The 15736-nt window shown below is 40.6% G+C and overlaps 1 protein-coding gene across 4 annotated transcripts in view; it reads left to right on the plus strand.

The window, feature by feature from the left end:
- Positions 1–15736, plus strand: part of Ccdc141 (coiled-coil domain containing 141) — a 169216-nt gene that overhangs the window by 133202 nt on the left and 20278 nt on the right. For all 4 annotated transcript variants that reach the window (XM_055600779.1, XM_055600780.1, XM_055600781.1 and 1 more), the window contains exons 15-20: positions 908–1096; positions 2011–2190; positions 3985–4134; positions 12427–12567; positions 13684–13878; positions 15383–15566. In XM_055600779.1, coding sequence (XP_055456754.1) covers positions 908–1096; positions 2011–2190; positions 3985–4134; positions 12427–12567; positions 13684–13878; positions 15383–15566 — 1039 coding nt within the window. The remainder of the gene's footprint in view (positions 1–907; positions 1097–2010; positions 2191–3984; positions 4135–12426; positions 12568–13683; positions 13879–15382; positions 15567–15736) is intronic.

The following is a 15736-nucleotide window of genomic DNA, read 5'->3' on the forward strand; positions in this document are numbered from 1 at the left end:
AATATAATATAATATAATATAATATAATATAATATAATATAATATAACATAACATAACATAACATAACATAACATAACATAACATAATATAATATAATATAATATAATATAATTTCTTATTTAGAAGCCGTTGCTAGTGGTATTTCGTTCCATCACTGTGTTATGCACTGTCTATTTGAGATCCAAGTGTTTGATTTGATCTTGACAATCCTGTGCAGGCCAGGCTTCTGAAAGTTAGCTCCTTAGCCTACGGGATTCCCTTTACTTCTTCCTTTGATACAAGATCTACTCCTAGGACAACAGGATAACAGTGGCATTCTCTTTAAGTAGTCTGCCCTCTGCAAGCTCTCTTCAGGGTCTGCGTTCCTATAGGGGATGTCTGGGCAGTGCTGACTGAAAGGGAAAGCACTTTATCCCTTCTCCATGTGGTGGCTATTTGTGGATTACAGCGTGACTGCTTTGAAGCAGCGGATACTGTGTGCTGTTCAGCTGGTGGCTCATTCTGATCATTCTTTCATTACACAGCACAAGTAATTCCCCTGATGTATTTTTATACTTCTCTCAGTGTTCTTATTATACCACATGATTCTACTCTATATTAAATATCAGAAAAAGTATATTGACTTAAGTAAGACCCATAGGTCTGATCTCTCATAGATACACACAGCTTTCCACTTTACCATATGTCTTTGAAACACCTGCCTTTCCTTCCGCCATGTTGCTTATAAAGTCCTGAGAAGTTATGGTGCTTCTATATCTCTGGCATTACACATAATAGCTGGGTTTTGAGAAGGCTCATGGGTATCTGTTAAGAAATGAGAAAACGATCCATTATTTTGATAATCCGATTCTTCACTGTAAAATGAAAACTCATTGCTGCCCTCTTGCATTGCCTCATTCTTTTTAGCAACTGCATGAGGAGGTTCAGCATATCATGAAAGAATGGGAAGTGTTGAGTGCTCAGGGAGCTCCTCTGAAGGAGAAGTCTGAACAATTGAAGGATCTTATCCATCTCCATCAGAGGCAGAGAGAGCGAATCCAGGATTATGAGGAAGTCCTAATCAAGACAGTCCGTTTCCACCAGGTCAAGGAAGAAGTAAGTCTTACCGTAGCTGTCCAAAAGTTGCAGAGTTTTACAAGATTAAATTAAGAGGTTGTTATTATGCAATAAATAAAAACCAAATTGCTTATCTTGGTGTAAGGAGTTTATTCACCCTAATGGTTAACTTCTCTCTCACTATACCTATCTTGCTTCATGCTCCAGGACTGCTGTATCCTTCCTTCTCCTTTGAATATGGAACATACATTCCTACATCTAAGCCTATCAACTCGACACTTACACTTCCTGGTAGACCCCTTTCTCTCTGTTAGAATGTACCTCCTGCTTCCTTCCGGCAACCCCTCTTCCCCACCATGCTTCTCTCTGCCCAATCCCCACAGCAATCACTAGTCTTTCCATGTAGCGCTTCTAGCATCATGGCTGCTTTTTGTTGTTGTTGTTAATAAAACTAGATTTTATTTTTCCAACTCTTGGGAGGAGAGGGGTGATCAAAACCTAAGTTTGTTCTTTCTCTTTTTATTTCTTCATCCCAAGAACCTGTCGACATGAAGTGCTCAATAAATGCCATTTATTGGTTATTTCATGGCAGCTCACCACCCTCTAAAATGCCAGTTCAGTGACTCCAATGCTCTCTTCTTGCCTCTGAGAAACTATGCATTTGGTACATGGACATGTACGCAGGCAAAAACACACATACACATTAATAGGAAAACCTTTTTAAAAACAGTTTTTGAGTTTACTTAAATCACAGTTCAAGATTTTGCTGAAGTTTGGGATTATGGGCCCAGACTAGACTTCGTTCTTTCACAGAACTGAGCGGTTGACTGACCAGTGAAACCCTGTTGGACTCACAGTCCTGCAGCACGTACCTGCGTCATGATCCATAGTTCTAAGGATGCTGATGGGCCGGGCAGTAAAAGCAGGCTAAGTGCCAATGTTCTTCATTCCAGCTGATGCGTTTCATCAACTCGAGAGAACTGGAGCTTCCAGCACAGCCCATGGAGCTGGGAGGTACTCAGGAGGTCCAGATGCGACTGGGCCGTTCTCGAGAAAGACGGGCGCACGTGGACCATCTCCACCAGCTGGCCCTTTCCCTGGGCGTGGACGTCATCTCGTCAGTGCAGCAGCCTGTGAGCACCTTGACCGTCACCACTACAGCTTCCCTCTCACTGCCATTTGAGCTGCAATATGAAAGAAATGGGCGCATTGCTTAGCACCTATTTCATCTGAACTGTTGCTTTTGTGTGCACTGCTGGGGGTTGAACACAGGACCTCACGCATGCTAACCAAGGGCATCACGGTTAAGCCATCTTTTAGCCCCAGTATGTTAAATTAAAAAAAAAAAAGAGCAAAATCACTGGGGTGCTTATTAGTCCCAAGTTTCTACCACATTAAGAAACAATAAAATATGAGGAGAAAAACATGAGCATAAAATCTTACTTAATACATATTATTCTCATGTTAATTTAAAATAGAGCCATGATCTCAGAGGGACGATAGGTTTCTGCATTTGAAATGTGTCTAATGAAACTAAGAACTTAAACTTTTTTACATTTATTTCATTTCAACCAAGTTAAACTGTAAATGCTAATCCTCAGTATCATCGTTGGAAATTTCTCAATATGTTCAGAAACTACTTGGGCATGTGATTCTCAAAACTGTGTTTTGAGAAATTTAAATCTAGATAAAATATTTCTGATAGAAATTTAACCACGACTGAGAAAAAGTCAAAGTCTGATATCACATTAGATTTCAAAGATGTGAGATGAAAAAGCTCTTAACACTTTTATTTTGGCTGTCTACTACAAAATGGTAATATTTGGATGTAATTGGTAAAATAAATTATGCTATGAGGCTCAATTTTATTCATTTCTTCTTTGCTTTTCAATGAGATTATTAGAAGTTATTCAATGACTTCATGACCCATAATGCATTTCTACTGGATGGTAGTGTTTCTGTATTTCAAGTCAGACCAGCAGCCCTGTTTTATAGAGGAAGAAGCTGAAGTCCAGAGATACTGGCTACTCATCCATAAAAGCCCAGAGTGGATGGGGTCAGGCCCTCTGCTTCTGGCCTGGGTTCTGGCATCAGTTCTTGCACTGGCTTTATAACACTGGTCACATTTCAGCAGAGGAGCCCAAGAGAACAGAAAGTATTTTCTGATCAAAGTTCATAACTAAATACACTGAACTCTGATGCTTTGCAAACTTCCCAAATCCATACTTTGATGAGGGGCAGGGGAGGAAGGTTTGCTTCATTATGAATAAAATCACAGGTCCACCTTTACTTTAAAGTTTATCTCCTGTTAGCCTATATGTGATATAGCAAGCCCAGCAAGCATCTGTTCTTTAAGTTAAAAGGCAGAATATTTGCTGCTGTTAATAGAATTCACTTTTGCCGGTGTCAAAGTTTTCTAAGGAGTTTTATTATATTTGTAAACTTATTTTTAAAAGTGAAGAGAAAGTAGGATGCCTTACTTTGCACAAATAACATAAATTGTTCTCCAGCCCTCTTCTGGCCTTGGTTCCAGCATCCCCCCTGCGCTAGATGGAGATTGGAGCACTTGCATAATGAACCTGAGGTTAAACTCAAGTTGACGAGAAAATTACAGCGCTGAGGCAGAATGTTCCTAATGCATATTTTATGCTTTTTGAAGTAAAAATTAGACCTTATCATGAATGGCGCCTCTGAGGAGCTGGAGATGATGATGAGATTCAAGAATAGAAATGTCTATTCCATAATGTTGAGTTTCTGGCTTCCTTCTAAAATAATTAGATTCAAATATGTTTAGGGTAAAACAAATTAGGACCTTATATCACTTTTAAAGCCATTTATTTGTAAGCATCATAATCCAGGCAAATGGTATATTGTTGTGTGGCCGTTTCACAGGTTCCTTTTGTTATTTCCACATCCTTCATTCCCAGAATTGCTCCAGTATTTCCGCAAAGAACCTGCAGCAGCAGCTGGAGGCCCTCGAAGTGGGTAGCAGAAGCTGGAGTGCCAAGGCCAAAGAATGTGAACAGGTCCTGTCCTCCCGCCTGGAGTATTGTACCACTCAGGATGAGATCAATGAGGTGGGCTTTGAGAAAGGGCATGCTGACTCAAAGCGTGTGCCCCACTGTCTATGCATGCTTGCATACTGTACACTTCCACACTGACACACACAGAGAATCAGAACACTTTTTTCTTGCCCATGCCCTTTCATTCCCAGAGGAGCCTTGCGTGCCCTCTTGAGGGAGCTTCAAGTTCCAAATAGGTTGAAGTCAGGATGCTTTCAATGCATAGAGAAACTCGTGTGTGTGTGTGTGTGTGTGTGTGTGTGTGTGTGTGTGTGTGTGTTTCATCCTGCTTGCATGCTTAGACACAGCTTTTTCAGGGCACAGAGGAATGGGTGGCACTGGCCAAGGGTCAGCTTGCTCCAGCCTGATGACATTCTATTTAAGTTGCATTGACTCAGGGTGAAGGAGGCGCTAAGGGCAAGGAGGAGGCTCTCTGCTTTGGAGACCACAGAGCATTTTCCCAAAGTCAAGTAACTCGAGTTGTGTAGATATGAACATGTGTCTTTCCTGGCAAAGGAACTCTGGGGGAGAAGGAAAGGAGAGAAGGAGTCCCCATGCCCCTACTTCCCCACAGACAGTTTTCTCTTACCTCTATCAAGCATTCTCAGCCCTGGCACATTTTCAGTCCACTTCCTTCACCTCCAGCCCCCAGGGTTGTCAATCATGGGCAGTGTGCTGAGCATGGCAGGTTTTTCTACCTATAGGCTTGTTCTAGGGAAAACATTTCAGGATAATTACAATTCCATGTCTGTTGCTATTTGGAGCAATTTTTTTTTTCTGAGTTTACTACTAGGAAAGGGACTGAGTGGAAAGACAGTAGACTAACTTTCTATAACTTTTAGTGTTTGCCCAGTCTGCATAATTTAGGTCTAGCAGTTACTGAGAATCATTAACTCAGGGGTTAAAGGATGGGTAATGGAGCTTTAATGGTGGTCTGTACTGAAGTGCCCAACCTTCCTGCAGGTCACAGGCAGGAAGGTGCAAGAGGGAGCCTGCTGAAAGGAAAAGAAGAGGAGATGAGGGGTAGCCGCTGGGGATCCAGCTTCAACAGGAGGGGCGGGAGAAGCAGCTGACGTCGCTTTCTCTTCAGCAGTGTGCTCCAACACCGCATGCTTTCTGTTCTTGGTCGATTCACATTCCAGTGGGTCCCCAGTGTAGTCTGCCCTCCACGCGGGAGTGAGGGAACGGGATGCGGGGTGGGCAGGCACAGCCCCTTCTGGTCCCCTGTGCTACTCTTGAGTCTGTTTAGTTTTGGTTCAAGAATCATCCAGAGCTTCTTGGAGCTCTTGGGCTATGAAAAATTCATGGACATTTAAAAAAAAAAGGTTTTTCTCTAAAATTTCCGACTTTTCCTCTCTCTCATCTTCTTCCTTCTCTTCCTTTTTCTCCTTCCTTTACTTTGCCCAAACATCCCTCCCTGAAGAGATGGCATAGCTCTGTACCTACAGAGAGCACCAGTGGGGCAGGCTAAGTGTGTTCCCAGCCCTGCCTGGCTGGGTTTCCATGTTCCCCAGGAGTTGTGGCATTCATAAAGCTTGGTCCCCGTCCCAGGGTCTTCCAGCAGTTCTAGTTACAGGGATGGCCTCATGATGAACCTTTGAGCCAGTCAAGATGACAGATGGCCCTTCCAGTCATAGTAAGGATGGCCCAGGGGTGTCTGTAGCACCGCGGAATGAGCAAGCAGATACATGTGGGTTTGACTTAGGAATCACGTATCCTTTTGACACACTCTTAATTACTACGACAAGTATCATTCTCCATCGCGTCTGCTTCTAATCCAATTAGTCTTAAGGCTATTCTTTCACCCTTGAAGGACCTTTGAAATCCTTGGGTCCTTTTTACTTTTGTTTTTGTCCGTTTGTTTTTCTTTTTGTTTTTTGTACAGACACAGCAGGCATGTTCAAGCATAGCATCCATATACTGCATTTTACAAGCACCAAACTAGCGGAGAAATAATCAGAAAGAATATTTCCAATGTCCCTTAGTGAAATCGAATGAAAATACATCTTATTCTGCTTAGTACTGTGACTATGCAAGGAGACTCAGTTGATTTTTTTCCTGTGGTGGCAACATTTGGTGTCTAGATGTGTTATTTGTTTAGACACACATATCTAGAGCATTATTTTATAAAATGCAATGAATCCAGGCAAGGCAGCATATGTGTGGTTTTTCAGCACAGAGCAGGGGCTCAAGGCCAGTTTTGGTTACAGAGCAAGTTGAAGGTCAGTGTGGGCTACATTAGGACCCCATTATAAAATGAACAACAGGAAGTTGAACTACAGTGTGTTGTTTTTCTGATATAAGCAAATGAATAATATTTTGCCAGGGAGCTAGACCATACACAATGTTTAATTTTTGAAGTTGATCACAAACCAGTTTTCCCTCATTGTGATCAAAGTAGTTCACAAAGGTTCACAGACATGAGTTGCGATAGACTTCTGAGAATCTCTGGGGTAATGTCTTCATTTTTATGTAAAAAAAAAAATGAAAGTGTGTGTGTGAATGAGATTTATCTTAATTCACTAGGAGACTGCAGAACTTCTCTCTCTTTTTGTTTTTGTTTGGTGTTTTTTTATGTTTTTGGTTTTGTTTTTGTTTTTGAGGGGGTCAATTTTGAGCCAAGATTCACATGCTGGATAAGAAGGTGCTTGGTGCTTGTGTAATCCAGGACAAACTATTCGCTCAGTACATTCCCATCAACCATTTCTATTCCTGCTTTCTAATGCGTATTATAATGTGTATGAATGAGCCATCACAATTGACTGGATTGTTCCAGAAAACCTTTTCTCTTGACTTTGCTGGAGCTAACTTAGTGCTCTTCACCAGGGTCCTTACAAAGGGCTTTGTACCTCAAGGTAAAAGGACAGAAGCTGCTCTAAATGGGGTTTTAAAAATAAGATGTGATTTTCTTTAAAGACATGTAACAATGGCTTTTGCGTTTCATTATCTCTGCATATTTTTTATGCATAGTAAATTTTGGAAAAACTCGTTTTCTTCGCGTTTACCCATGAGAAGCACACCCGTCAAACTGCCAGATTTTATGGCATTTTTCCCTACTCGTTTCACGCAAAGATACATTTGTATGCATAATTGCTCAGTAGCACTTTGCATTTTCTTGCTTCACAATGTGACTATATCATTAACACACAAGACGTTTCTAGAAATTTCCACAGCCATATTCCATTGCCAAGGAGCATCATTCCTTTGTAATCTACAATTAGAAAAGTCGTATCCTAGTAGGAAACATGTTCTCTTCTTGCAAGCTAACACAAAAAGTTTTTTAACCCTTTGGTTACACGATTTTTAGTGGGGCTTTATAACTTAAAGGCTCATATTTTTTGTCACAAACAATTACCTTGCTGGAAAGAATAGTGATGACAGCATCAGGACATTATCCATTTTCTCAGAATAGGTTTTCACACAGAAGCTTCTAGGCAATTATATTACCTTACCCTGAAAAATCTCCTCTACGGCAGCAACATCTTCCCTGTCAGGGAGTAAGGAGGAAAGGACTTAGCATATGTATTCCATATGCCAGACATAAACCCCTCACATTCTGTTATAAATCTGGATGTATTTGTCATTTAAGAGCCAGACACACAAACTGTGTCAGAGACAATAGATTACAATATAGGGGATGGTGCTCTTATATAGCATGCACAGTTAAAAAAACAAAAAATGGATGCTACCATTGTGTGGCGCTTTGCCCCTGACAGAACGAGCACAGATAGCCATCTCTGTCAGGAAAAGGCACAGAAAACATTCGCATAGAACACAAACCACCCAATGGGGCTTACTATGGGAAAGATACAGACAACAGCCATTGTTCTGATTTGTAACCCAAACTCATTCTTTGAAATAAAAATAGTCAGTTGTCTCTATGCAACAAGTATGTTCAATGTGGCTACCATGAGCCAGGCTGTAACACTATAAATGTCCACAGAAAGCCTAAGAGTCTCAAGAAAATTAAAACCACATGGAACATCACAGCGGTGGCCATTTGCTCAGCAGGCCCCTGACCCAAATGGGTGGCAGATAGAAGTAGACAGGAAAAAAAAAAATCGCCATTTGTTCACAAACTGTTCATCCTGAAGGTTCAAAAGTTTAAATTGTAGTGTTTGGTGTCTGTAAAATAACTTATAGGATCTTCTGGGGAATATGGACTGCTCACATTTAAAATTATGGCCACCATTCCCCTAGCTAGTACAAGCACAATGTATTAAATACACTATGAAGATGGCACACGTTCAGGAGGTTTGTTGCTGAGACTGGCTGTTGCCTGCAATTTGGAACCCATCTCTGCTTTGCGAGCTTTCCCACTTCCTGTTGCTATGCGGCTGGGAGCTGAGGAAGATGTGCTGTGATTACCGAATGGAAGAAGGCCAAAAAGAATTTCCAGAAATCTGTCCAACACTGAGACCCAATGCCCTCTGTTAATATGTGCAGCCACACATCAGAATTAGGTTTTGAGTCTTCGCATGTCTTTGTTTCAAATTCAAGCGTGCCCGGGAGGTGGTCATACACAGCCTTCCAGGACAGAAAGTGAGCCTCAGAAAGCTTTCTCATCAGGAGCGGGCAAATGGAGGGTAAGCAATGAAGCTTGGGAAGTGGACGCTGGAGAAATAAAAACTGACTGCTCATTTTGGATTTGGGGGCTTAGCCAGAAGTACGCCACAGTTCTAATGCAAGATTGTCTTTGTGAATCTATTGCCCTGGTTTTAAATAGCCCATGTCCCTCACACCTGTTGGTCTTGCCAGCACCAGACTTACACATAACACATTCTTGTGAAAGCTGCCTCAACCAGCTTAGTCAAGACTAAGAATAGCAACTCAGCATAGCCTGTGAGGAGCCTTTTGCTCTTAGGTTTCTGTAGATGTTCTCTCATTCCTAGCTCTGAAAAGAGACACATCACCCACTGGAAAACCATCAGAGGATAATTTTTGTAGTTTTGAAAAGAAAAAGACCAGTTTTAAAATTTTAATATTTTTTTTCTAATTATAGCCATGTAAACTTAGTCCACTTATCCCATGCATGCCTGCAAGAGCTGAGCGTGTACAAAGGTGGAAGAATCAAGTTAGTCACTAAAAAAAAAAAAAAAAAAAAAAATCCTGACACCCAGAATACTTCAGCATTACTAAGGTGAATTATAACATTTGTAGATTCCTAATGAGTAAACTCTTCCTTTCCCTGTGCTGTTGGTGTGTGTGGCCACTTCTGTGCTCAAGCCGGGCAGTTGTCTTGACCATCTTCACCATTCCCTATTGTTGACAACCTCACTAAAGTTAGAAACAGCTGCGTGGGCAATGATACCTCAGGCCAGTCACCATAGCACTCAGTCCCTTTAAAGCTACGATGCCAAGTTATGTGGGGATTAGATTCAGTTTTCATATTGGAATGCGCAGGTAAGGAAAGTGAGGCGTGGCTGGGTTTGTTAATGCTAGAGGTACTTCATCCATGTTCCTTTTGCTTGTGTGTAAAGTAGCCTTGAAGTTGTGTTATGATGGCTACAAGAGATAGGATTTTGACTGGGTTTCCAACGTGACTAAGCCAGAACAGTGCCAGAAACACTGTTCAGAGAGCTCGTGTGTCAGAATGAAGCTATCCTGTTTGACGCACCCGTAACATCACAAACGTTCTTTGGCCTTCTAAATCATCCTCGGTGGAAATGCATACCTGCTGTCATGCAGAAACGAAGTCGTTCTCACCAGTTAGAAGCCTGATGTTCCTTAACCCACGATAAACTAGAAAGCTCATGGTTTAGAATGAAAGTGTGGGCTCCATCGCTGTATATTGCTCCTAGAGCTTTCAAGTAGATGTCTGAAGAAGCAGGTAAACCCTTGGCTATCAAGCTGATGGTAAAACCTCTCTTTCTTCCTCTAGACTGGCCTATAATACCATGTTTCAATAAATAGAGTAAGGTAGAAGATTGTGGTTTCCAGTGTATAATTGCCAGTGACTGAACACCTTTATTGCTTTTGTGATGTTTATTTTATTTATTATTTTGTCTTGCTCAGTTTTATTTTGTGTGGGTGTGATGTGCGCAGGAGTGCATGTTTGCATATGTGAGCACAGGCACTAACATGCGACATTGCATGTGTGGCAGTCAGAGGACGTCCTTGGATATCAGCCCGCTCCTCCTACCTGCTTTGAAACAGTCTCCTTGGCTGTCTTTGCAGTTGTGTGTGTCAGGGGAGCTGGCCTATGAGCTTGTGGGAATTCTGCCTCTGCTCCTGTCTCACGGCGAGGAGCAGGCTGGTTTTACATGGTGTCCGGGGATCTGATCTCGGGTTCGCACACTTGTGTGTCAAGCACCAAATCCACGGAGCCATTTCCCCAACCTTATTTATTTATTTGTTGGCTTGTTTGTTTGTTTTTTGCTTTGGAGACAGGCTCTCACTGTGTAAGCTAGATTCTCCTTGAATTTGTGATGATCATTCTTCAGCTTTCAAAATACTGGGCTTCCAGGCATGTTCGCTCTCGCACCTTAAGCGGTTTGGTGGTTGACTGTGGTAGAATACTGTAACATTAGTCCAACCATCTTGACCACTCTATGTGTGCCGCTCAGTGGTGTTTAGTACACGCGCGTTGGCACGCAGCCAATGCGTTCTCCATCAGAACAAGTCTGTGATCATCTCAAACGAACTGAAGGGGTTTTTAAATAACAAGCTCTGGCTGCCTCAGATATGGTATTTATTATTTTATAGTTGTAGATTTAAAAAATCTCTTACCTCCGTTTTCTGCTAATGACTCATGATATAGTTTCTTTATATTTTAGTGTCTTTATATTTTTTTTCTATTTCAATGTACCTCATTTATCCCTTCCTGCTAGAATTAACACATGTGCCTTAAAATATCAAGCATCACAGAATATGGATATAGATGTAGATATAGATGGCAATTTCATAAATACACCAACTTACTAGGGTATTTTAAATGTTTTCTGGACTTCTGATATTGAAGTAATTTTCAAAACCCAAAGTTACAGCTTCTTCCCTCTCTTGCTGGGCATTGTTGTCCTAATCTGTTAACGCGGTTTATATAATTCCTGTTCTTGGTTCTATTCGCAGCCTAAAACTAATATCCAAAATGTAATTTTATGTTAAAAAAAATCAATACTTGTTGAGTACATGTATATCCTATGCGAAAAAAATTGTCTAAGTGTAATAATTTCTATATAATCAGGCCTGCCAGGGCCTTGCAGATGGCTGGCTCCAAGAAGAATTAAGGATAAAGTCCATATTTTATTTCCACAATATGGAAAGTGTGGAGTAAGCATTTTGAGAAAGTATGCATTTTCTAGGGCAGATGTATTTTCTGTTTTATGAATCTCAGGTGTAACACGTGCATGGCTTTTATACACTCTTCGGGTAATTTGTTTGCTGTCATTGAAAAGAATTTTAATGTATTTCCAACTTTTCTTTGCATCACTCAGATTTATCAACCATGACGTGATTCCTTCTCATTGTAAAAGCTCCCATATAATCTTAGGCTTATGTTTTCTTTGTGCTTCCTTTTGCTGATAATATAAAGGGAGAGCTGCCTAGAAGTGTGCTTGGCCTTCATGAATATGCAGAAGAGAGAGACAGCAGAGTGTTTAAAAGCACCGGGTTGTTTAGAGCATTGGTGCCCTGGTAAAGATGAACTGTTTGTAGACGGTCATAATCTGCCTGTCTACCCACAAGCCAGCTTTGGCCTCTATGGTGATGGCTCTTACTCCGCGTTGTTAATTAGTGTGTTTCTATTACAAAGCCAATGATCCACATCTAAGAAGTAAAACGACCTAAAATTTGCTCATGGAAATAACTTTAGCTGGGCAGATAGAACTCCTTTCTCACAAAATCTCACACACTGTACTAAATATTCTAAAAGTCAACCCCTCACTGACCTCTTCATTATGAACAGCTCCGTAGAGCCTTAATAATTTTTTTATACATAATGACTGGAGTACCAGGTTATTGAAAGATCTGGAATGTTGCTGGCATGCCGAAGATGGAATGAGTGTCAAATTTTATACCAAATAAATACAAATAAGAACATTTGGGTTAGCAAAAGTGTATGCTGAAGATGTTAGAGACTTTGCTGTTTGGCAGCCAGTGAGATAGTTTGTAACTAAAAATCATACATCAGAAAGTACTCTCGTTCAGAGATAAATGTCTATATAGGAGATTTGGTTTGGGGTGAAATTATTCTGAGTGCAATTGTGAGATTATGAATATTTGGAAATGTTTAGATATTTTGATTCAGAAAATTTAATATTGACTTTCTAATTTTAAGGAAATTATAATTTTATTTTTTATTAACTATAGCTCAAAGAGTCATTCAAAGATATAAAAAAGAAATTCAACAATTTGAAGTTTAATTACTTCAAGAAAAATGAAAAATCTCGAAACCTAAAGACTCTTCAGTATCAAATCCAACAAGTTGATACATATGCTGAAAAAATTCAGGTAATGGGAAAGTAGTTCGTATCTGTACCCGTGTGTGTGTGTGTGTGTGTGTGTGTGTGTGTGTGTGTGTGCACGTGTGTGTATTGCACAGTAACTGCAATCAGGCATAACTATTTTACAGAATTAAGATGATAGCTTTCTATTCTGTAACAATTTGACTTCTTAGAGTAAATAAGTGGTATTTGATTTATCTCATTTCCCCTCGAAAAGTAACAGCTTTATTCTCTATAATCCAGAGTTGGCCTTCCTGGCAATGTTTTAGCTCTTTGCCTCGTATCCAGTCAATTGATGCTGATTTTAAGCAGTTTAACTTACAGGAAAGAGTTCTTAGAGTGACATAGGCAGCATTCTACCCAGAGAACAATTTCTGGTGGACGCAGCCATGCACGCCTCTGTCCTGAGAGCTTCCTAGCATGTTCCTTTTTCAAATTTCAAGATAGTTCTGGCTGTCCCATGAAAGCAGAAGAAATGTTTGTACTTTGGGGGTACCGTGTTACGTTTCAGTGCATGTAAATGTTGTGTAGTATTTAAACCAGGTGAGAACTATCTCCACATAAACTCATGGTTTATTCTAAGAATATTCTACACTTCTGCATTTGACAATCACGGTCACCACTGTCTGTGTGTCACTGGCATGTGTGGCGGCACTGCTGGCTGCAGCAATTCATCAGAGCTTCCGGCCCCAGCATCTGTAACCTAGCGCCAATGACGGTTGGTGAGATGCATGTGCTGAGCCAGCGTTTCCTTGCTTCCCCATCACATGTGCATGCGTGTGTACCCATGTGCCTTGTATGCCCTCCACCACCTTCTTCCCTTCCTTGTCCACAGGTTCTGGAGCTCCTGATAAGTGTGTGTGTGTGTGTGTGTGTGTGTGTGTGTGTGTGTGTGTGTGATCTTATTAATAGGTTTTCTGTTTATTTGCAAGTACCGACTGAATAAAATATCTGGGACAAAATGTATTCCTTCCAAAGTACATTTTCAGTGATTATAATTTTAAGGCATCAGAATGGTAGAAGCAACAAGGTTTTTTTTTTTTTTCAAGTTATTCTGTTTTACTGCTAGCATTATAAGTAAGACTATAATTTCCTTTTAAAAAACATTTACCACCCCTTCCAGGCTTTAAGGAAGAAAATGGAAAAGGTTAATAATAAAACATCTGATTCATTCTTACGCTATTCAAGTGATAGAACTAGCATCCTTTCAGAAGCCATGAAGGATCTGAAAAAGCAGGTGGATGACTTTGACAAAGTTGTGACAGATTACAAGATGAATTTGGACCTTACTGAACATCTCCAGGAAGTAGTAGAAGAGGTATTTTCTTCTTGTTGTGATTATATTCTTGCCAAAATGTTACTTCAGAATGTGTTTTGTCCTGATTGTGGTGGAGAGCTCTTTAGTCCTGGTAGCTGGAGACAGAGGCAGGTAATTACAAGTTCTTGTACAGTTTAGGCTCCATAGTAAGACACTACTCAGAAAAAAAAATCTGCTTCTTTTAAAAAAATAAATTCAGTATTAGTTAGTGCTTTCATAAAAGTCCTGGTCATGCCCCTCTTTATTACTGTTCTTAGGGTAATTCCCTAAAGTTGAACTGCTAGGTCAAAGGGAATAAATGCCACAAGGATTTTGTTTCTCTGCATTGTCTGGTTGCTCTTCAAAAAGCTTGGGTTAATTTACTCCTCCCAAGACTATAAGAGTTTCTGTTTCTTCATAACCTGGATTCAGACTGCACTGATTGCACTGGTAACTGCCATCACTGCTGGAAACCTGCTTAAACTCTCAAGCAGCATGTTTCTTTCACAGCATTTGAAACCATTTCAGGACAAGCTGATCCTGGGATGTCTCAGGGACTTCATTTGTGGTGTTGTAACCTTTGCACTGTGGAGGGGATAGTAGTAGTCCGCCTAAAACACATGAAGTTTGACAAGGCCAAGTCAGTGTCTCATATTTTATATCAGGGAAACACCTGAGGACCTTGAGTGGTTTTTGTTGCCCATTATTCTGACATACAGGCTGTCTTCCTTTCACTGCTGATACAGTTAAGTGTTTGGACTCGTCACCATACTATGAAGCAGCTGATTCTTTGATATCTGACGTGCAGGTTTGCTGAAGCTTCTTGGCACATACTTAAAACTAGCTGTCACAGAGTCCTGTTTTGCTATTTTTTACCCAGTACAAATGTCCCTGGCTTGGGGCAGACATTCCTCCTGTCACAGTTACTTATTGTTTAGTGAAAACTTGTTTCATGCCTCTACTGTGCTTCGAAATAATGACTAGGTTCTATTTCACAAAGGTAGAATTCTATTCTTGGATGATATTTTCTTGATCCATATCTAAATTTCATTCCTAAAGGAAAATTTATAATTAGAATATTATTAAGGAAAAAATTTAACTTGTGGATTACCAGCAGTGTCAGTTGGTTATTTTGAACTTTGAGTATTATCCAACCAACGTCTGAATTCTTTTTAGTGACCAAAAGCTTTTGTTGCCTGCTCTTAAAAATTATACAACATTGTCTTAGGTACTGTATTTTAGATGAATCTAGAAAGGCAGGAGAATCAAAGCTATTCCCATACTTTTGCCTTCTAACTTTATTTGTGTATATTTCTTTAATTGCACTTTTAAAATACGTGCCTTGGGCTTCTAAATGAAAAGGTATTCATGTGACCATGTGCTGATATTTTCTTTAACATGACATGGAAAGTTGAAGGCCATATCAGTATAAAGTCTGAGGAAAGCAAAGCCTGAAGTGCCATTGCTCTGTGTAAGGAACTTCAGAACAAATCTCTCTGTTCTGTTTTCTTCCATTTTAATGTAGTGTAACTTTTGGCATGGCGATGCAAGCGCCACAGTTGTAAGAGTTGGAAGGTATTCCATGGAGTGCCAAACAAGGGAGGCTGTGGAGACCCTCCACAGGCAGTTCAGGAAGTTCATCACTCCCTCGGTGCCCCAGCAAGACGGGAGGATTCAGGAGGTCATCAGCATCGCTCGGCGCTTATATGGTGAGCTCCTGTGTAACGGTCAGGGACTTGCCACCAAACGTGACTATACTGAACCTATTCCAGCAGGAAACAGATCAAGGTCCTCCAGGAAAAGTCTCCATTCTATGTGCCGCAGAAGTAAACAGCAGGGGACAGAGGGCAGAACTCCTGAGCAGGAGGGATGCCTGCTT

Source organism: Psammomys obesus, unplaced genomic scaffold (genome assembly GCF_907164565.1).
Source record: "Psammomys obesus unplaced genomic scaffold, mPsaObe1.curated_primary_1811, whole genome shotgun sequence".
Classification (NCBI taxonomy): Eukaryota; Metazoa; Chordata; class Mammalia; order Rodentia; family Muridae; genus Psammomys; species Psammomys obesus.